Raw genomic sequence first — 21,971 nt, forward strand, 5'->3', positions numbered from 1 at the left:
TGGGCTCTGACCCAGAAAAGCTATACATTTGTTAGCCTTTAAGGTGCCATAAGCAACTTCCAAGATTTTGCAGCAATTGGCTGGCACACAACAACTCCTTTTGGCATTCGTCTCAGATGTGTCTGTAGCTGTCACTGCAATGCTTCGCACTAGCTCTTTTACTCAGTACTGATTTGTTTTCTAGGTCATGTTGACACATTCCTCTCGGATGCCCTGCTTGATAGCCGTTTGGTACAGAATTGCCGCAGTATTCGTCCAGCAGCATGAGAATTAAGACATAATTTAGCTTGAGATACAAACACAATCTGGCTTGACATTTTTCTATGGCTGTAAGGTCCCTACCAGGCACACTTGACAAGCAGTAATTGCTAGGGGACCCTGACTGTGATCATATAAGTACAGTGGTACCTCAGGTTACAGATGCTTCAGGTTACAGACTCCGCTAACCCAGAAATAGTACCTTGGGTTAAGATCTTCGCTTCAGGATGAGAACAGAAATTGAGTGGCGGAGGCGGAGGCCCCATTAGCTAAAGTGGTGCTTCAGGTTAAGAACAGTTTCAGGTTAAGAACGGGCCTCCAGAACGAATTAAGTTCTTAACCCAAGGTACCACTGTAGTCCCAAGTCCCTCAGGATCTTGTGTTTCTTGGCCTAAAGTGCAATGAACTCCACCAAGCACCCAGCAAAGAAGTCTCAATATAGAACGGGGATGGCTGATCTTCAGATATTGCCACTGTTCCTTGCCATTGGCCATGCGTGTTGGGGTGCCGACGAGCCACAGAGTAGCTACCCCTGATATAGAAGAGTCCTCCTTGAGCTATGAATAGCTGTTTACTGGCAGAGGAAGCCGAGTAAGATCCAAGGCCAGTTGGAATCAAGTCCCTGGATAGCTCAGTTGGTTAGAGCATGGTGCTGATAACGCCAAAGTTGCAGGATTGGTCCCCAACAGCTGTATATACCTGCATTGCAAGGAGTTTGGATTAGATGTTCCTCAGGGACTCTTACAATTCTATGACTCTACGACATGGGTAGGCAAACTAAGGCCCGGGGGCCGGATCTGGCCCAATTGCCTTCTAAATCCGGTCTGGCAATCACAATGTTTTTATATGAGTAGAATGTGTCCTTTTATTTGATATGCATCTCTGGGTTATTTGTGGGGCATAGGAATTGGTTCATTTCCCCCTCAAAATAATAGTCCGGCCCCCCACAAGGTCTGAGGGACAGTGGACTGGCCCCCTGCTGAGAAAGTTTGCTGACCCCTGCTCTACGACTTTGCAAAGTCAGAAGCCCTAAATGATGTGCAAGCTCAAACTTCACAAAACCACTAGGTGGCACAAGGAGACCCAAGCCACATAGTACAGGATAATACAAAAGTTTTGGTTGGGATCTTATCTTACCTGTGTCCCCCATTGCATTGCTCTGTAGCATCTTTCCTCTCCCCAAACTGATCTGACAGGGATTCAGGAATGATCTGGGCTAGGATATGGAAGGGGATGTTGGCAGAAAGCACCTCCCTTTCCGGGAACAGAAGAGCAACCAGATCTGAGGTTATAATAACCACCATGATGAGCAGCCTCTTGCAGCAAGGGCACTTTTTAACAAGTCATTTCTGGAAGACTGAACACCTCCACCATGTTATCCTGCAATCGGTGTCTTCCATTCATGTAATTGGGCTGAAATAAGGTTGCTCTTTTTCCTTCTGCATTTGTCATCACCTTCGGTTTAGGCCAGGCATGTCCAAAGTCCGTTTCGGGGGGCCTAATCCGCCCCGCTGGTCGACCTTTAAAGCCCTAAACGGCCTCAGTCCAGTATACTTGAAGGAGCGTCTCCACCTCCATCGTTCTGCCCGGACACTGAGGTCCAGCGCTGAGGGCCTTCTGGCGGTTCCCTCATTGCGAGAAGTGAGGTTACAGGGAACCAGACAGAGGGCCTTCTTGGTAGTGGCGCCCACACTGTGGAACACCCGCCATTCAGATGTGAAGGAAATAAGCAACTATCCTATCTTTAAAAGACATCTGAAGGCAGCCCTGTTCAGGGAAGTTTTTAATATTTAATGCCGTATTGTTTTTAACACTTGATTGGGAGCCGCCCAGAGTGGCTGGGGAAACTCAGCCTGATGGGCGGGGTATAAATAATAAATCATATATTATATATTATATATTATATATTATTATTATTATTATTATTATTATTTAATCCGGCCCCCATGGCAGTATATATCCTGGGTTAAAATTCTAAAAAAAGCTCAGCAACTTCAGTCCTAAAAAAAGCGCTTAAATCCCTTTAAAAAAGCTCGACAAATCAAATCTGGCCCTCTTTGAAAAAAGTTTGGGCATCCCTGGTTTAGGCTGATTGGAAGAGCATGCAAGCTTTTGAATTTCACAGAATAGAAATTCCAGGTGGAATGGGAAGGGAGCCAAATTTTTGGCCTTTCAAAGCTGATCGGGGGGAAAATAAAAAATCATTGCCAATAACAACCTGTTTATTTTGCGTGCGTTGAATATTGTCACTCCTAGGCTGGGTCCAGGCCACCAGTTTTGCTAGCTGCAAGTTGTGAAAGAGTTAAATGGATGGCTATTTTGTGGCAGGGTTCATGCAGGTGTGTACACCAAAGGAAGAAGGCAGCTCTCCCCACATTAGGCTGGTTTTTCGCCATGGAAAAAGAGCGTTCCTGCATGCATGTTGTTGGCATCCTTCTGTCTCGAGAGACAGTGGTGTGCGCCTCCGGGGGTGAAGTCAAACTGCTGCCTTAGCAGCACTGAAGTGACCTCCCCAGGGCGCAATCCTGGGCAGTGTGTATGAGGGTCCTGGCCTGCCCAGACGATAAGACTGCCCTCAGCCTCACTGATGTGGTCCAAAGGGAAGCAGACCAAGACGTTTGGCACCAACTTGGCTGCAGGAGTTGTTTGGCAGGAGGCGTACAGGCTGCCATCCAATTGTCTTCGGGACTCCACTCTGGAGTTTGTGTAGGGTTTGCTCCTTAATCTTTTCTTCTCCTGAAGATACCCGCCCGCCAAAGCAGTGGAGGTTTAGGATCAGAGTTTTCCTTCTCCTAGATGGGCTACCTTTCCAGGTTGCAGAGCCCTATCTACCCCTCACTTCCCTCTACAGCGGGTACAAAAACTGCCTTCTTAACCGTAGGACCCACAAAATTGGTCTCATGTGCTCAATCCACCAGAGCCTGTCTTCGCAAGCCGGGGAAGCCCCCAACTCACCAAGGGTTTGAGACCCATCGGCCACCCTCGCCCGGTTTAGCTTTCCAGTCAAAGCCGTTTCCTGGACTGTGGCTACTATTGCATGCTGACAGCTTCTAAGAGCCACAGGTGAGAGCTGAGTGCAAAGGACCCCAGGGGGAGCACGATGTGCCCTCCACCAAAGGTACTAGTAAAGGTAAAGGGACCCCTGACTGTTAGGTCCAGTAGTGGACGACTCTGGGGTTGCGTACAGCTTCCAGGTCATGTGGCCAGCATGACTAAACCACTTCTGGTGGACCAGAGCAGCGCACGGAAACGTTTACCTTCCCGCCGGAGCGGTACCTATTTATCTACTTGCACTTTGACATCCTTTCGAACTGCTAGGTTGACAAGAGCTGGGACCGAGCAACGGGAGCTCACCCCATCACGGGGATTCGAACCACTGACCTTCCAATCGGCAAGCCCTAGGCTCAGTGGTTTAGACCACAGCACCACCCGCGTCCAGAGGTACTACCTCTCCTCTAACACGCACCCCTCCTGCATGCATACATATAAACATGCACACTAGATATAAATAAGTCTGTCATTTCCAGTGTGAGAGATTATTTTTTCCTGGCAACCTGTGAGAAGGCAGGGCTGAGCAACTACAGGCGGGTTAACAACTTGATGTTCACCACCCAGCCGTTTGCCTATCCCTTCCATTCTATTTTTTCCCCACTCAATTTTTTTAATTGATTTTCCAAATTTATGACAAACATATAAAAGAAAGCATCAAAAAGAAAAACAAGCAAACATAAATCCTAACTGTAATAATTCCATTTTTGTTAACATTGTTGGGTGACTTCCTCGAATCCCCCTGGCTGAATTTCCGTTTATATCATTGTAGCAGTTTTCCAAAACTAATTTCAACTAAAATTTGCTTAGTCAATTAACCTCTTTCTTTTCATTTTAACTTTAAACATATTATTCTGTAACATCACATATTTAAATCCTAGGCCAATCTGATACTTGAAAGTAATTCTATTTAAGTTATCTTAACATATTTAGCTAAATAGTCTTTAAATTTCTTCCATTCCTCTTGGTATTCCTCCTCCTTCTGGTCGCAGACTCTTCCGGTCAGGTTGGCTAGCTCCCAAAAGTCCATCATCTTCATCTGCCATTCCTCCACTGTTGGTACTTCTTGTAATTTCCAGTTTTTGGCCAACAAAATTCTAGCTGCAGTTGCGGCGTACAAAAACAATCTAACATCCTTCTTGGGCAATCCTGAACCTGTTATTCCAAGTAGAAAGGCTTCTGGTTTCTTAATAAATGTATATTTCAACATCTTTTTCAATTCATTATGAATCTTTTCCCAGAAGTCTTTCACCTTGGGACAGGTCCACCACATATGATAGAATGTATCTTCTTTTTCTTTGCATTTCCAACCTAGATTATCACTCGTATGGTAAATCTTTGCTAGTTTTACAGGGGTTAAGAACCATCTATACATCATTTTCATAACATTTTCCTTTAACACCGTACATGCAGTGAACTTGACCCCTTTCCTCCACAACCTTTCCCAATCTTCAAACATTATGTTATGTCCGACATCTCTTGCCCAATCTATCATCACAGATTTCACTTGTTCATCCTTTGTGTGCCACTCCAACAATATCCCTTCCGTTCTAGGCAAAATTTGAAAGCAAAACTCGCATCTGAATCCCTTCTTCCCCTCCAAGTCTGGTGATGTCATAGTGGAGGGTTTATGATGGAAGGCAACGTCTCCCCTTGCTCAGTGGTTCTGAGCGCTTTCTGAAGGAAGCGGCTGGGTTGCTGCGCTAAGGCTGGGTAGGTCTTTCTGTGGTAAGGACTCGGCGGGTTGGGCTTGGATGGTGGTTGAATCAGTTTGGTTTGCTCTCGGTTTCTGACACTAGCCACTGAATCCAGAATAAGGAGCCATGTAAGAAATGGTTCTCCCAAGATCTGATACAAGGATCAATAACTTCTTTAATGCTACCGTATTTTTCACTCCATAAGATGCACCTGACTATAAGACGCACCTAGTTTTTAAAGGAAAACAAGGGGAAAAATACAGTGGTACCTTGGGTTATATACGATTCAGGTTACAGACACTGCTAACCCAGAAATAGTACCTCAGGTTAAGAACTTTGCTTCAGGATGAGAACAGAAATCGTGCTCCGGCAGCAGGAGGAGGCCCCATTAGCTAAAGTGGTGTCTCAGGTTAAGAACAGTTTCAGGTTAAGAACGGACCTCCAGAACGAATTAAGTACGTAACCAGAGGTACCACTGTATTCTGAACGAAACAGTGGATGTATGATTTTTGTGGTTCATGCTGTGGCCACAGACATGTGATTTGACAGTGAGTTTGGGGTAGCCCAATGCAAAAATCCTGAGAATCCATGTGGATCTGTGCTTTGTAACCATGTTTTTGCGCCATTGCATCTTATGGAGTGAAAAATACAGTAAGTCTGCTAGAAGGTATAATTGGGTTGGTTGGAGCCCTTAAATCTGCAGTGTACCATAATTCTGGTGGGGTTATTGTCCACAATTGTGCGGCTGTATGCTCAGACTTTTCCAGCAAAGAGCTTTGGGGTTCTTGAGCGGTGATTCCTGCGTTGCACTAGATGACCCTTTAGGTCCCTTCCAACTTTACAATTCTATGATCTGCATGATGGTTTTTTCCTCTTTGTTAAATGATAGCAATGCAGTTCTTTGGGCATTATGCAAGTCCACAAGGTGGGCTCTTCTATAACTGTTCCACCTGCTTGTCCTTTATTTCTATGGTAGTTTCCAAAAGAGCATTGCTAGTTCCCCCCATTGTAGTTTTCAGAGGCTGGAGCTGAGTGATACCCAAAGTTCGCATGCAAGCTTAAAAAAATCACAAACACTGTTGTTTTAGGTTCAAAATCAGGAAATTGGGCTACCATCCTATTATCCTCTGGGAGTAAGCCCTTTTGAGTTCAGTGAGTTGATATGCAAAGAACTACTCTGCTGGTTTTCCGAAGGTTTATACGATGCTTGCTTTTGTACCAAAAACTTAGCTGCTGAAATGTGTTGTTGTTGTCTGAAGTCGACACATTCCTCAGGCAAAATAGATGACACAAAATAGAAGAGACTGAAGTTGACAACTAAGCCTGTTTTTTTTTTAAGGACACAAAGTAGCTCTGAGATCGTAGACAAATTTCCCAGAGGAAAGAGCAAGATGTGTTTTGATCCATCTGGCTTACTTACTGGAAAGAAGGCTGAAAGGGTCAAATTGAGACAAATTTCAGAATATTTGCTTAGTTTTTCATTTCTTTCTCATTACCCAGATATGGATAAATAGTGCCTGAATAGTTTGGGGTCAGGCTAGGCTACTATTAGGTAGAGACAGGAAGCAGGTGATACTGAGGGAACAGGAAATGGTTGTGACAGAGCTGTGAGTGTGTTGTGTGTGCCCCTAATGCCAACTGGCTGCCCTCAGATGGTGGATGCATCATTCTTCTCCCATCTTATCCTTACAACAACTCTGTGAGGCAGACCAGACTGATAGCGACTTGCCCTAAGGTTGGCCAATGATCCTCATCCTTTAGCGGTGACTAAAAACTACTTTAATAATAATAATAATAATAATAATAATAATAATAATAATAATAATTTGTTTATACCCCACCCATCTGGCTGAGTTTCCCCAGCCACTCTGTGCAGCTCCCAATCAAGTTTTAAAAACAATACAGCATTACATATTAAAAACTTCCCTAAACAGGGCTGCCTTCAGATGTCTTTTAAAGATAGCTGCTTATTTCCTTCACATCTGAAGGGAGGGTGTTCCACAGGGTGGGCGCCACTACGGAGAAGGCCCTCTGCCTGGTTCCCTGTAACTTGGCTTCTTGCAGTGAGGGAACCCCCAGAAGGCCCTTGGCGCTGGATCTCAATGTCCGGGCTGAATGATGGGGGTGGAGATGCTCCTTCAGGTATACTGGGCCGAGGCTGTTTGGGCTTTCAAGGTCAGCACCAACACTTTGAATTGTGCTCGGAAACGTATTGGGAGCCAATGCAGATCTCTCAGGACCAGTGTTATGTGGTCCCGGTGGCCAGTCCCAGTCACCAGTCTAGCTGCCGCATTTAAAAGAAGTGCTTCGCAAGCGTCTGTCCCCGGGTGCTAGCTCAGAGCAATATCTGCCGGCCATCTCTGGCAATTCTTGAGGCGATCAGCACTTGCTATGTCGACGGCATCACATTTCCTCCCGAGTGACCTTGGCCGTTCATTGTAGCACCTGAACTTTTAATTGCCATCGGCTTCTCTCCCTATGCTTATGAATGCACCAATCCATCCAACAGCTTCTCTCGCTGCCAGGGCCCATCAGAGAGCAAGTTCAAGCTGTCAGCCTACATCACACTGATGGAACGGATAAAGGATCATGACTAGCTGGCTGGGAGCAGGAGCCGACAGCTATGTTAGCTGACGGGCGTTTGGGAAAACAAGTCTCTGCTAACAATGCACTTTGCAGCTTTCGAGATCGGATGGGGCCCGCCTGCCACAACCCTGCTGTCAATCTGTGTGTCAGAATTTCCTGGTGAGTGTGCTTTGTTCAATGGGTCCCTTCCTCTTTCATCCAGGAGTATTCCATCGATACTTAACCAAGATGAAAAGATCTCTACAAAACTCCCAGCACCAGGGGAAGCAAGTTTCTGGTGCCCTTGACATGGGCTTTCATTAGCAAAATGTTAGAACGGACTGTCCCACTTAAACTGCTGGGCTCTGGAGCATAGGGATGGGAGAATCTGTCGTCTTCAGTTTCTCCAAGGTTCTAATTTTTCCAGCCAGTCAGTTCTCCATAATCCTTTGTAATTTTCTTTTTAAAAAACATCCTCATAAACCTCTTAGTGTGAATTCCTACTAATATACACGTTTTTGTCTGCAGTTTTGCCTTTTGCAAATCAGTCCATGAAGCATGCTTTGTATGTTGCTTTCCCTAATGTGTATCACTAGTACAGTAGTACCTCGGGTTACATATGCTTCAGGTTACAGATGCTTCAGGTTACGGACTCCGCTAACCCAGAAATAGTACCTCGGATTAAGAACTTTGCTTCAGGATGAGAACAGAAATCGTGCTCCGGCGGTGCAACAGCACTGGGAAACCCCATTAGCTAAAGTGGTACCTCAGGTTAAGAACGGACCTCCAGAAGGAATTAAGTTCTTAACCCGAGGTACAACTGTATGTTACTTTCACAAGCCATTGTGGCGCAATGGTGAGAATGCTGGACTAGGACCTGGGAGCTCAGGGTTCGAATCCCCACTCAGCCATGAAGCCCACTGGGAGTGACCTTGGGCCAGTCACTATCTCTTAGCCTAACCTACTTCACAGGGTTGTTGTGAGAATGAAATGGGGAAGAGAAGAACCATGTGACCACCTTCAGCTCCTTGGAAGATAAGGGTGGTATATAAATGTCAATAATAATAATAATAATAATAATAATTTATAGGCACACTTTAGTACAGTGGTACCTCAGGTTACATACACTTCAGGTTACAGACGCTTCAGGTTACAGACTCCGCTAACCCAGAAATAGTACCTTGGGTTAAGAACTTTGCTTCAGGATGAGAACAGAAATCGTGCTCCAGCAGTGCGGAAGCAGGAGGCTCCATTAGCTAAAGTGGTGCTTCAGGTTAAGAACAGTTTCAGGTTAAGAACGGACCTCCGGAACGAATTAAGTACTTAACCTGAGATACCACTGTATATGCTCTTCTGTGCACATTAGTTGGGGGGACAACTGCATTGCAAAATTCAAAAGTGTGCAAATTTTAAAGGCTGGCTGTGTTTCGGTTCACATGCTTTTCCAGAAAATGTGAACTAGGTATGTTCACCTTTAAATACAAACTGGATTGATTTCTCCCCCATCTCTACTGGAGGGTTTCTGAATGTTCCCTTATGTAAACAATGGGGTGCTGGTGGAAACCACTCAATTCCTGTGCAAGTATCAAATTAACACAGGACAGATTGAGCAGGATTCAAGCCTTTCTCCCTGATATCCCAGGCTACGGTTCTTTCCCACACCCCTCTTTGGTGGAAAGTATTTGTTTAGTCGTGTCCGACTCTTCGTGACCCCATGGACTAGAGCACGCCAGGCACTCCTGTCTTCCACTGCCTCCCGCAGTTTAGTCAAACTCATGTTGGTAGCTTCAAGAACACTGTCCAAGCATCTCGTCCTCTGTCACCCCTTCTCCTTGTGCCCTCCATCTTCCCCAGCATCAGGGTCTTTTCCAGGGAGTCTTCTCTTCTCATGAGGTGGCCAAAATATTGGAGCCTCAGTTTCAGGATCTGCCCTTCCAGTGAGCACTCAGGCCTGATTTCCTTCAGAATGGAGAGGTTTGATCTTCTTGCAGTCCATGGGACTCTCAAGTCTCCTCCAGCACCATAATTCAAAAGCATCAATTCTTCAGCGATCAGTCTTCTTTATGGTCCAGCTCTCACTTCCATACATCACTACTGGGAAAACCATAGCTTTAACTATACGGACCTTTGTTGGCAAGGTGATGTCTCTGCTTTTTAAGATGCTGTCTAGGTTTGTCATTGCTTTCCTCCCAAGAAGCAGGCGTCTTTTAATTTCGCGGCTGCTGTCACCATCTGCAGTGATCATGGAGCCCAAGAAAGTAAAATCTCTCACTGCCTCAATTTCTTCCCCTTCTATTTGCCAGGAGGTGGTGGGCGAAGTGTCCTTGATCTTCGGTTTTTTGATGTTGAGCTTCAGACCATATTTTGCGCTCTCCTCTTCCACCCTCATTAAAAGGTTCTTTAATTCCTCCTTACTTTCTGCCATCAAGGTTGTGTCATCCATGGTACAGGCCCCTCAAGTTTCTACCACCTCATTATGCTACATGCATAGACCAGGTGTAAGCTAGGGGTATTTAAAACCACTGGCCTGAATTCTCCTGGGGAATCCCATTCCTTTACCAACTCTGTGGGAGAGGGTAGCTCAGAAGAGGTCACCAGCAATCATATTGAGAGACTGGCAAGTGGTCTCTCTACTCTACCATGGAGATGTTGAAGAGTTGGTTGGCTACCCTGCCCACAAGCTCGGTGCTGAAAACCCCCATTTTCATTCAAACCTTGGCCAAGCATGTAAAACAGATATATAGGATGGATGAGTGTGCTCTGTAAATTCACTGCAGTTATTATCTGCACAATATTTTAAATATACTGACAGATGGAACATCACTGAATGTAAAGGTTAATGTTGCTAAAGTTATAACCACCAGTGGAATCTCTTTTAAACAAATTAGGTATTGGTGCAGAATTCAGACACTGAGAAAACAGAAAAGCATACAAAACAAAGCAAAACTTTGCCTGGGCACTGATGGTAGTCAGTGCCCAGGCAAGCTGCAGAGACCTTTAGTTGCTTTCGTAAAAGAATTCAAATCAAACAATTTAGTAAGAATTAGCTCTCCCCAGACAGACTCTCTGACCTACAAATTCAAAATGGACACCTGGGATCAGAGAAATTCTAGTCTAGTCCAAAGCAAATTAAAAAGCAGAAAACAAAACAGATCAAAGCCCAAAGTCATGGGACAAACTTGAAAGAAAGAAAAAGATTAAATAAGGGAGGGGTGACATAATTTTTAGCTAACTCCAGACCTCAGTTCTCAGGGAGCCCCAGCGTTACTTGATCGTCTAAGATGTAAAGTAATTTCTTGAACAATGAAGAGCCTTGTGGTACCTTAAAGACTAATGAATTTATTGTGGCATAAGCTATTGTCTGGCGCATCTGAAGGGGTCTCTGGTCCATGAAAGCTTATGGCACCATAATAATTTTTTAGTCTTTAAGGTAGCACAAGACTCTCTTTTCTTTCTGCTATAACAGACTAACATGGCTACGCCTCTGGAAGTAATTTCCTGCAGGAACTTCATAGGTAATAGGATTACATCTCTAACAAAGAAATAAGCAGGAACACTCTGGGTGGCAGGTTTAGCTACCAAGACTTACACAAAGGAAGGGCTCCGAATTTGATGGGCCATTGATTTGGGCAAAGGAGTCATTGTAATAACCAGGAAGAACCATTTACACTTGGCAAAAATCATAAAAGGATGTTAATTAAATTCTAACCTACATTTTTTTCTATAGAAAGCGCTCCCCTCCCCCTGTTCTGAACCAGATATATCAGATCGCAGCAGCTGTGATGCTCATGGTATATTAGACAATAATATACTACAACTGTAGAATAATATTCTGTAAAACAATAATATTCCACAGAGTACAACTAGAATTCCTTCATAACATGAAATATTTTTATGAGGTGGAGCTTAATCTCCTCTTTCGATAGCGCCATCCTATGCATGTCTTCTCAGAAGCAGGCTATATTGAATTAAGTGGCATTTACTCCAACCTAAGTGTGCACAGGATCTATTGCAGGCTTATAATGGCAAATTGGGGGTAGTTTAGCCATTCATCATGTCAGGGAACAAAAATTAATGTAACATTTTAGGGATTTAGTGCAACTAAGAATAGCAGTGGATATCTAAACATGTTTTAGTTTAGATTAAATGTGAAGTTTAAAAACAGGTGGATAATTTCAAATAGTCATTGAAGATGGACCCAAAACGGTCCATAGTAATTTCAATTGCCAGAGTAGGTATGGAAAAAGGTTCTTTTTTAAAAGCAAACTTACTGTTACTCTTTGTTGCCTCGATGGGTTGTTGCTTTCTCCTTTGGAAAAAGCACATTCTTTTGAAACTGAAGGGAGAACTGACTTTACTCAGTCATGTGATTCTGTCTTAAAATAGCAACAAACTCCATCCATAATGCAATTTTCTCCTTATTGTGTGCAGATGCCCTGAAACACAAATATTCTATATATAAACGATGAACAAGCTATAACCATATTAATCACAGTGTCTGGAAAAGAATCATGTGAACAGGGCCTAAAAGTTAGGAGCGGGGCTTTTGTTCAGCTGGAACTCAGCAGAACACAGTTCCGGCACCTCTCAGGTGTGTGCCATTGCCATTCTAAGAGAAAAAGGGAGGTGTTCACGGTGGGTTTGGTTTTTCTAGAAAAATAGCACTGGTAGGCTGCTTTGCTCTTCCCAGCTCATTCTGCTTCTGTTCTGTACTGAACCAAGACATGGTTTTGCTTAAGAGTGTCATCTGAATGTGGGCTCATGGTTTAGCTCTCTCCGCTGTAACCAAGGCTTGTCCTATGGTTTACACTGGCGGGGTCAGCAAAGTTCATGCGCAGCTTCCCACTGGGAAGCTTCCCAATGGGAAGCTGGCCAGCATCATTGAAGGCGGTCCCCGCTCTGCTCCGTGCCGGTTTAGTGCGGCGCACGGGAGCTGACCAAGCGGGCGTCCCCAAGCGGGCGGCAGGGGTCCATGGGCTGGTTAAACGACCCCTTAGGTTTAAACGACCTTAGCCTTAGGTTGCTGACCCGGTTTACAGTCTGGGAGTTGTCTAGGAGAGCTAAACACGAGTCTGGGTTTGAATGACACACTAAGCCAAACCATAGCTTAGCTCAGTACTGCGCAGCAGCAAAATGATCTGGGGAGGAGCAAAGGAACCTCAATTGCCTCTTTGGGAGATATGGGTTGGCACAGATCGACATGCAAACTGGGCCAGAGTTTGTGCAGACAAAAACGAACGACCTCCATCAGATCTTAGGATACAGGCAGGGTGATGGGAGAAGCAGATATGGGAAATGTGGCTACCCAGTTTTAAATTCCAGCTCTGTTATGGACCGATGATGCTGGGAACTGCCTCCCTATAAGGTGGTTCTGTTGTTTTTGCAAACTAAGGATGAGTCAGACATGGTAGTTTTAGTTTCAGTGACTGTTTCGAGAAAAACTTGCAACTGAGATGTGGCCCTCACTTGTGGGCAGATCCATGTCCTAGAATGGCTTGTGGACCAACATTTTAGCAGTCTAGACTTTGATATTCAGTGGAAGACAAGAGTGCCCGGAGTGCTCTGGTCCATGGGGTCATGAAGAGTTGGACACGACTAAACAGCAACAACAAAGCTTGATATTATTAACGCAGAAGCACAAGTGAAGGACAAGTTTCCTGTATGGTAGTAGATGACAATACTCTTTTCTTGATTCATTTCAAGGATGTATGTGTATCATAATTGGACCAGGTAACATAAGACTACTTAATATGTGAGACTCCTCCCCTTGCTCCCTTATAGTGCAAAGGGAAGACCTTTATGGTGTGGCATCTCTGAAGTTCCTCCTGCCAAAGACCTTAAGAAGCATGACTCATGCCAGTCACTTTCAACCTTTTCAGACCCTGGACCTGACGTATAGCACAAATATTGAGACCCTTTTCTTATTTTTTTTTACCATACATTTGATGGCGATAGGGCTGCTTTTGCACTCCATGTTAGAGGACAACACTGTCCAGTTCACTTCCTTCTTCTTTTGATAAATCCACCTTCACCAGGAGAGGGCTAGGCCACTTTTTCTTCTTCTTCTTCCCAATATGGAGATTTCCGCAGCATTTTTCTTGTCACACTAAAGTCAACGCAAGTTGACTGTTTACAGTGCACTGGGCCAGCCTGGTGAATGGTTCAGATTCCAGAGTTCTCCTAAATGCACCATTAGAAAATCTGGGCAAAACCGGGTGTTCATGAAATCTGAGAAAATAATGAGTTGACACAAATTATGCTTCATTGCAGATACCGCTCTGAAAAAATGTATAAGAAATGATTTTCAGTGCTATATTGATTGCCACTTCAGCCCGTTTTTTAGAACAGATATTTTCAGACCCAGAAGTCGCTTTTAACCCAAACATGTATTTGGAGACACATTTATTAATCTTCTACCATTTGGTAGTGGTCCGGTCGTGACTCATCTTGGATCAGGACACCCCCCACCCCAGTTGAAAACCAGTGTTTTAGTAGATGTACTTCCTTCTTTTTGTTGCCTGGCATTACTCCAGGCAAGAACAAGGTTAGGAAAACGCTGCCTAGGGATCGCTGTGCCAATTTCAGTTGTGACGTCTTTTTCTTTTAAGATTTTTTGGTAAACTATGCAGAGAAACTCTGGCTGGCTGCTCTTGAGAACATGATGCTGGAATGTGGCCTGATCCACTGGAGCTCTTCTTGTTCTTTTGGGGCCTATAAAACAGGATTGGAATCGCTGTTGTTTCACGTTGCCATTGTGTTATGTATTGGATATTTTCATTTCAGATTTTTATGCTGTAAACCGCCCTGTGAACTTCCACTGAAGTATTTAAATTTGATTAATGAGGGTGATGTACAAAGGGCATATACCCAACTCTTGCTGTGGAGCAACCCACCCTGGGCCACTTCCAGACCCTCCCAAGTGACCCTATTTTCCAGGGACAGTTCTGGATTTACAGAAGCTGTCCCTTAGGATTTACAGAAGCTGTCCCTTAGGACATTCATATTTTCACTGGAGGGTAAGGCAAATAATTTAATTAGACAGCGCCTATATGATATCGAGCAACAAAATAATCTGGCCACAATAAGGAAATTTTGTCCATGGCATGATTATTTTCCACCTGGTCATTCTGACACTTTGGCACCCTGTTTGCAAAATACAGATGCGCTTTCATTTCGCAAGATTGAGGCTGTATTTGAGGGTTGATTTCAAAAAATCCCACTGGAAAAACGGTTACGTCCATGTGGAGATGGCAGTACTGAGTCAGTGGCTCATGTGCTTCTGGCTTGCACTCTTTATAGATTTGAGGAGTGAGGTTATTACCTCTCTACTATTGTCCACGACGGGTTGCTCAACCATTGCTATTGTGTCCTTTCTTTTAGTAGATCAAGATGATCAGGTGACAGCAAAAACTGCAAACTGGGGGCAATTAGAATAAGAGCTATTATTATTGATGTAAACCCCCAAAATATTTTTTCTATAGTTTTTACCTCTATCTTCAGTATTTTATTTTATTTTATTGCTATAGCTAGTGGCAGATGCAAATAAAAGATTCTTCTGCTGCATCAGAGGGTATGCAGTTTTGCGACCCTTGAGTCAAGGAGATAAGGGACTATATTAGAAGATGTTTGATGGCAGCCCTGCGTAGGGAATTTTTAAAGAAATGTTGAATGTTTCATTCTGTTTTTTATATGCGTTGGAAGCTATCCAGAGTGGCTGTGGCAACCTAGTCAGATGGGCAGTGTATAATAAAATTGTTATGATGGAATACGACACTCCTATTTTCATGGGAGAATACTTGTAGCACAACATATATAAAAAAACATAATAAAGCATTAAAAATATGTTATGTTTTATATATGCTGGAAGCTGCCCAGAGTGGGGCAACCCAGTGGAATGGGTGGGGTATAAATAACACAATTATTCGTATTATTATGGAACAGGGTGTCCCCATTTTCATGGGAGAATAACTATCCCCACAGGCTTATGCTGCAAATAGTCCTGTGAGGACGAATATAAAGGAAGTGAACCGATAAACCTACACTGAGAACCGGTAAATTACGGAAGGTGGGCGGTATACCAATGTAATAAACAATAATAACAATAATATTAAAGGGAATAGCTGCCCCCACCCTCTAGCGCTGCCATACACGAGCGTGGGGCTCTCGGCGCCCTCACGCCTGAGGTAAAGGCGCCCACGACGGAGCCTTTTGTGAGGAAACAGCGGCCTGAGGCGCCATTAGGCAGCTCCACTGCGCCTGCGTTCCCGGCGCCTGCGGCCTAGGCTTGCTTCCCCGCCCCCCCCCCCGTCGCCGGCAGCAACCGGGACCCCCAAAAAGGGCCTCGCCCCGGGCAGCTGGGAAGAAGCAAAGCCGCAGCACCTTCGAGCGACTTCTTAAAAAAAAATTAAAATAATCCGCCGTTGGGGGAGGGGGAAGCCTCCTCGCCACCGCTTTGCATGCCGGGAAACGTAGTCCCTTTAGCCCCTCCGCCGCGAGGAGCGCGAAGCACTCCCCACCTCGGCGCTATGCATGCCGGGCCTTGTGGTTCTTTTTCCCGCCGGCCGGCGCAAAGCCTGTCGGGAGCCGTAGTGCCTCTCCTCCTCCTCCTCCCCGCCCCCCCCTTGGTCGCGACGGCGGTTCCGACGCGGCTGCTGAGGGGGAAACGGTCGCCGCCGTTGCTAACGTTCGCCCGCCCGCGCGCCGCGTCGGCCTGCTGCGTCACTTCCTCTTCCGGGCGCGCGGCCGAGGAGGCGGCGGCGGGTCAGTCGGTCGATCTATCGGCAGCCGGCCTCCTCCTCCTCCTCCTCTGAGGGAAAAGGAAAAGGTGGTGGTGGGGGGTCGATACGGGCTTTTCTCTCCTCAGCCGCCGCCGAGGAGGAGCCGCTGCCGCCGCCATTCCCGCCGCCGCCGCCGCCGCCATGGAGCCGGAGTCGGTGATCGAGGACAAGACCATCGAGTTGATGGTGAGTATGAGGGGGCCGAAACCGACGCCGGAGCCCTTTTCTGCCGCCTTCTTCCCTCAGGCCCCACAGACGCGGGCGAGGCCTCGCGAGGAGAGGCGACGCCACAACCGGGCGGGGGGGGGGAGGGGTGGCGAGGTGGGAACCGGGAGAGAGAGAAAAGAGAAGGAACGGGAGGCGCCGGCGCGGTGGGAGCTGGTCTTTGTAGGCCTCGGGTTTCGCCTGCGCATCCTCCTCTCCCTCCTTCCTTTTCTTCCGTCCCCGCAGTGGGGAGCGAGGGGGGGGGGGAGGAGGAGGAGGGGGCGGGCCGGCCGGCCGGCCTCGCACTTCCAGGCCAGGTTTCTTTCTCTCCTGCTCTTTCATTCGCAAAGGGATCCTCGGAAAGCCGCCTTTCGCCGCTGCCCGTTATGTGTCAGCTGGGGAAGATGGGGGTGGGGAGAGATCGGCCCCTTTTGGCTCCCCTTCTTTTCCCCACCACCCCGACCTCTACACCCAGGGTGTTTCGCCTCCCTCCTCCCCTGTTGTAAGCCACCCAGAGTGGTTGGGGGCAACCCAGTCAGTCAGATGGGGACAAATGATAAAAATTATTATTAAATCATTATTATTAATATTATTATTATTACTGTCCCAAGCAACCAGGACAAAAGCCACGCAAGGTGTTGGGCATCCGTGCAGGTGAAAGGCCTCTGGGTACATGTGCCACTCCTCACCCCCTAAAAAGAGAGAGAATATGCTGAAGGTGACATTTGCAAGCCAAGTTGTCTCTCGCAGCATAAGAACTCAGTTTCACAAAGCAAGGGGCATGGTTTGGAGGGGCGATGTGCTTGGGCTGTTGCTGTGTGTACATTTCAGCTTCCAGGCTCCTTAGGACTGCAAAGCTTTGATCAATCAATCAGGGCGATTGAACAGCTAGCGGGTTTGATTCGGCCCCTTCTCTCACCCCTCCGAAAAAGATCATTGTTGGGGTGGATGACAGGCAAAGACGTTGGGCCTCAGGACTTCTAAGTGGCCTACTTGCCATGCAGAGAGGCTTGCACAGATGTGCTGGTTAAAGATGGCGGGTGTCCCTCCCCCCCCTTGCAGTGTGGTAACTTAAGATTTCATAATCATAAGTGACCATCTTCAAGAGATGCTGACCTCTTTCTTTAGAGTACCTTTATTGAATGTTGTTGATTGTGTGCACTTTCAATTGTAATTGGGTAATTAAAATTGGTCATCATATAAACATTAAGATGGTGATGCTGAATTGATTTTAAATCCTTTGTATCAGTTGGTAGCCTTAGTTCTCTTTGGGTACATTTGTCTTGGATGACTACTGAACTATGCTCTACCACCGTAGAAAGTTAGAAAGCTAGTGTTCTTCTTGCTTACGTACTTATTTATTTTGGTACTTTGAGTTTTGTTTGTTTGTTTGTTTTTTAATGCAAAAGACTCTTTAGCAAGCAACACTTTGACACTTTTAGCCAAAAAGGGGAAATGTCTGTCCTGGGATATTGTGGAGCTGTGTTGTATATGCGCAATATGTCTGAAATGTGGTGTGCTCAACATACTATGGAGCTCGCTCCCAGCCCTTGTGCAACGTTTCTATGTCCAGAGGCGGACACAGAAGGTGGTTAGTTTTGCTCAGATCCTTGTAAATATGAGTCCTTAATGTCAGCTATACACCTTCTGAACATTGAAGAAGCTGGAGGTTTTCTGTTCGTTTTGTTTTAAAATTACCATAATAATGAAAGGGCTTTAAAAGAAATCTGTTTTGAATGGAATAATGTTTATACAAAACAATGAAATTTGTTATCTTACAAATCTGCCTTTGTTGATGGAGATTCCCTGGAGATCAGTTCGGCTTTTGTGAGTTCAAGTATGGATCACAACCAAAGAAGTCCTTAGTTGCAGTCATTCTTTGTCAGGGAAAGGTATATAAAGAAACTTTCCATTTGTCTCTGTGATGGGGACAACCCTTCACATATGTTCTGGAGCTATTAAACTGGGGCCAGTACCTGATTATTACATTTTTAGTCACTTTCCTGTTGTCATATATACAAACATGGTTGATAATGTGAAGAATGTGCTTATTTGTTTATTTTTTCTTGGAAATTTTGTTTCCTTTTGTGTGTCAATACTAAAGCAGAAGCTCCTTTTATGGACTTCAGAAAGTGTGCAGAATAAATGTAGAATGTTAAATTTGTTTATCTTCATTTTACATTAATGTGCTGAATTTTCCTCAGTAGAACCATTCGTTTTACAGAAGCAGTATAATTTAGTGAAGTGCAAGGGCAAGACTGCTCAATTCTACATTGTTGGAAAAGCACATAGCAGATAAAATGGCCACAGGGAAAATGAAGAGGGTAACATTGCTGTAACAAACCCAAAGGCCCAATAGTAAAATTTGGTTAAGTAGAAGCATTTTTTTAAAATAAGGATGGGGTGAAGTGACTTGGCAATGATCAGGAGAGTGCTATGAATTATATGTATATTTTATGTAGCCTTCTCTGTAATGAACATTTTACTGAGTTGTTGACACTAAACACTGCACTTTGCTACAGTTGGGTTTTGACAGCAGTTGGGATTTATTTAAGCTGACAAGCAAACTGCTAGTTTTAGGAAACATGTAAACTCTGTCTTAAGAATTCTAATCATGGCCAAACATTACAGTAATATTATGGTTGTGTGTTCTTGTATTTCTTAATCCATTAGTGCTGGTCACTATGCTATAGTAGCAGTAGAGCATTTGCTTTGCACCCACAGAGTACCAGATTCGGTGTCTGGCATCATTATTGAAACGATTTTAGGACTAGGAAAGATCTGTATCTTAATACTATGGAGAGCTGCTCTTAAACTATGCCCTCTGATGTGACTTGAGTGAAGCAAGGTAGCACCTTTCCCTTCCAGAAGGCTGTGGCAAGGTGGGTGGGAGGGACTGAATCCTAATACAGGTGACTTTTTTTATCCTGGCCTTTCTCACCCATTGGGATCAGTGTACCAGTACAACAACTTGCAGTGGTTACCTTATAAGGTCCAGTCTGTTTTGTGGACAGCAACCCTCCCACCTGGAGCAGCCTGGAAACCAATTGGACAAACTGGGTTTCATTGCTGGGTAATAGCTTTTTTTCCACTCCCAAGAAATTCTGTACTGGCGCAACCCCCACCCCATCCAGATATGCTATTAAATGTTAGGAGAATGAGGAAATCCCAGTAAGTGAGTCATGACAGTGCCATAGGGAGGAGGAAGTTCTCTGTCCTGCTCTGAAAACCTTAATAGTCCTTTCTGCACATTATATCCGGGAAGTCATAGCTGTTTGACAACTCAAAGAAGAAAAATGTGTAAAATAAGTACTCACAAACAGCATTGCAGATTCAAAATAAGTGAACTGAATTATAGGGTAGTATGTTGAATTTTAGGGTAGTATGTTGTAGTGCGGATCAAACTTATACTACATAGATATTGCCTGTAAGCACAGCCACATTTTTGTGGTGTTCTTGGAGCAGATTTTCCCCACTTGCTTCTTTTGGGTATGATTTCTTTCAACTCTTGACTTGATATTTGGTGTGGGAGTTCAAAATCAGAACGATGAAAGAAAACATTAAGATAGGTAAGGTACTCAAACAGACTCTGCATTTGTCTTGGACAGCAAGTCGAAAGCTCTTTTTGTAATATGAAATGTGACACTGGATCAAGGCATTGTTTTTTTCAGTCTTCAATGAGTTTTGTCAGATGACTGCAGCATTTACTTTCAGTAATTGAATCATCAATATGAAGAATAATTTGTTGAAATGTTTGAACTTTGACAGTGTGGCGTTGTTGTTGACTGCTGCTCTTCAGTTTTGATAACATAGCAAAACTTTTTCTAAAAAGCGCCTCTGTGAAAAAGTGTACTGTAAAATTAGCATGGACAGGTATGATGAATCAAGCAGCCAATTCCAGGTGGCTTAATTTTGTCATTGTTAATCTTAAGCATTGAAGTTATTACAGTGGTGCCTCTGGATGCAAATGGGATCCCTTCCGGAGCCCTGTTCGCATCCTGAGTAAAACGTAAGACACGACCGCGTGCGCAAGTCGTGTTTTGCTGCTTCCGCACATGTGCGTGATGTCATTTTGAGCGTCTGTGCATGCGCGAGCGGCGAAACCCGGAAGTTACACGCTCCATTACTTCAGGGTTGCTGCGGAGAGTAACTTGAAACGCTCAACCTGAAGCACATCTAACCTGAGGTTTGACTGTATTCTAAAAGTGCCAAAAATTATAGGCTTGTGGTGATCTCCAATATTTTCATGCTTGGAGTAAACGCTTTGAAATTGAAGTCCATTAATTTCAGTGGCCCTATTCTGTGACTAACGTTAGATATCACCCATTGTTTTACTGTCTTTGGATTTTAGAAAGGTGAAAAGCAAGTGTTTTGAACCTGATGTTCAGACATGATTTGTTTTTATACCAGCTTATTTATGGTACATTTGCTTGTTGTCTGTTGACTTTAAGGTGAAAGCTTTTTTTGAGAGAGAGGGGGATGACTCTTTGATTAATTACTTTTACAGATGTTTATAATTAAAATCAACATTATTTTTGTTCTTAAGCTTACTTTCTAGCAAAGCAAAGGAAGGAAACCTCTGAGGGTTTTTTTTAGATTAATGGTTTTTAGTGTTTTTAAAACATTTATTATATATGAGGGGATAATGCAAATATACATGGAAATTCCATCTGACCTGCAAAATCAAGCATACGCACTACCTAGGTAGATCACCAAACATTAATGTTTTCAACTGTGGCTGGTCTTGTGCATGCAGCTTCTCTTTCGCCTGCCCTCCCGGTCTACCCATAAACAGCAGAAGAATTGCTTAAACATTAATCTTGCTTTCTCCCCCTCTCTTTCACATACTTCTTAAGAATTGCATTTCTGTAGTGTTCTTATCCAAGTGAATCCCATTCACTGCCTAGAGCCCCTCCAGTTAGAAAATGTGAGCTGGGTGAGTGAGTTTTGCTCCTCTGTCACCTGGTGCCCTTCCTATCAAAAAGAGTTTGTCCTAGAGATCCCCACAATGATGCTTGGGCTATTTCCCATTTCCTGATCTTGCACTCCTTATAATCCCAGCAGAGGCACTTGTGATCTGTTACTACCCAGCCCATCAAGAAATAAAGAATGCTTGGTTATCAAACTTGAGTGCCTGCTGTATTTGCTTAGGTAGAGAGAGCGAGCAAGAAACTTTCAAATGTGCAGGACTGGCTCAAAGGTCAGCAGATTTCTGAGGGGAAGGGTAGTTCAATTATATGTGGCCAATATTTTGATTGAGCTAAATACTAAACTAATCTAAGTTATATCTAAAATAAAATCTAGAGACTGAGAATGCTCAGCTCCCAGTGGATGCGTACACAGAAACAACGCAGCATAAGCATTGTTTTGTAATGTATGTAGAGCATACAAAAATGAGTCAAAATGAGAAAAGACAGTAACA

At 44.5% G+C, this 21,971-nt stretch overlaps 1 protein-coding gene and 1 long non-coding RNA gene across 7 annotated transcripts in view; one reads left to right on the forward strand and one right to left on the reverse strand.

The window, feature by feature from the left end:
* The first annotated feature begins 7,512 nt into the window (after window positions 1-7,512).
* Window positions 7,513-21,971, forward strand: part of FBXW11 (F-box and WD repeat domain containing 11) — a 99,773-nt gene continuing 85,314 nt past the window's right edge. For 2 of the 5 annotated variants that reach the window (XM_080999167.1, XM_080999166.1), the window contains exon 1: window positions 15,977-16,531. Coding sequence is in view for 2 of the 5 variants with exons in the window: in XM_080999166.1 (XP_080855292.1) it covers window positions 16,487-16,531 (45 nt within the window). In the remaining 3 variants the exon portion in view is untranslated. Of the gene's footprint in view, window positions 7,749-15,974; window positions 16,532-21,971 lie in introns of those variants that run through there. The other 3 variants (XM_080999168.1, XM_080999164.1, XM_080999165.1) reach the window with 3 other exon arrangements.
* LOC308473663 lies at window positions 11,298-15,904 on the reverse strand. 2 transcript variants are annotated; one of them, XR_013984161.1, is made up of 3 exons: window positions 15,699-15,904; window positions 13,509-14,279; window positions 11,298-12,004 (listed from the first exon to the last, which is right to left on the reverse strand). It is a non-coding gene; the product is annotated as an uncharacterized lncRNA (long non-coding RNA). The 2 variants fall into 2 exon arrangements; XR_013984162.1 differs by having other exon boundaries at window positions 13,504-14,279.

Source organism: Podarcis pityusensis (assembly GCF_964106645.2).
Source record: "Podarcis pityusensis genome assembly, chromosome: 3".
In the NCBI taxonomy this organism is placed as follows: domain Eukaryota; kingdom Metazoa; phylum Chordata; class Lepidosauria; order Squamata; family Lacertidae; genus Podarcis; species Podarcis pityusensis.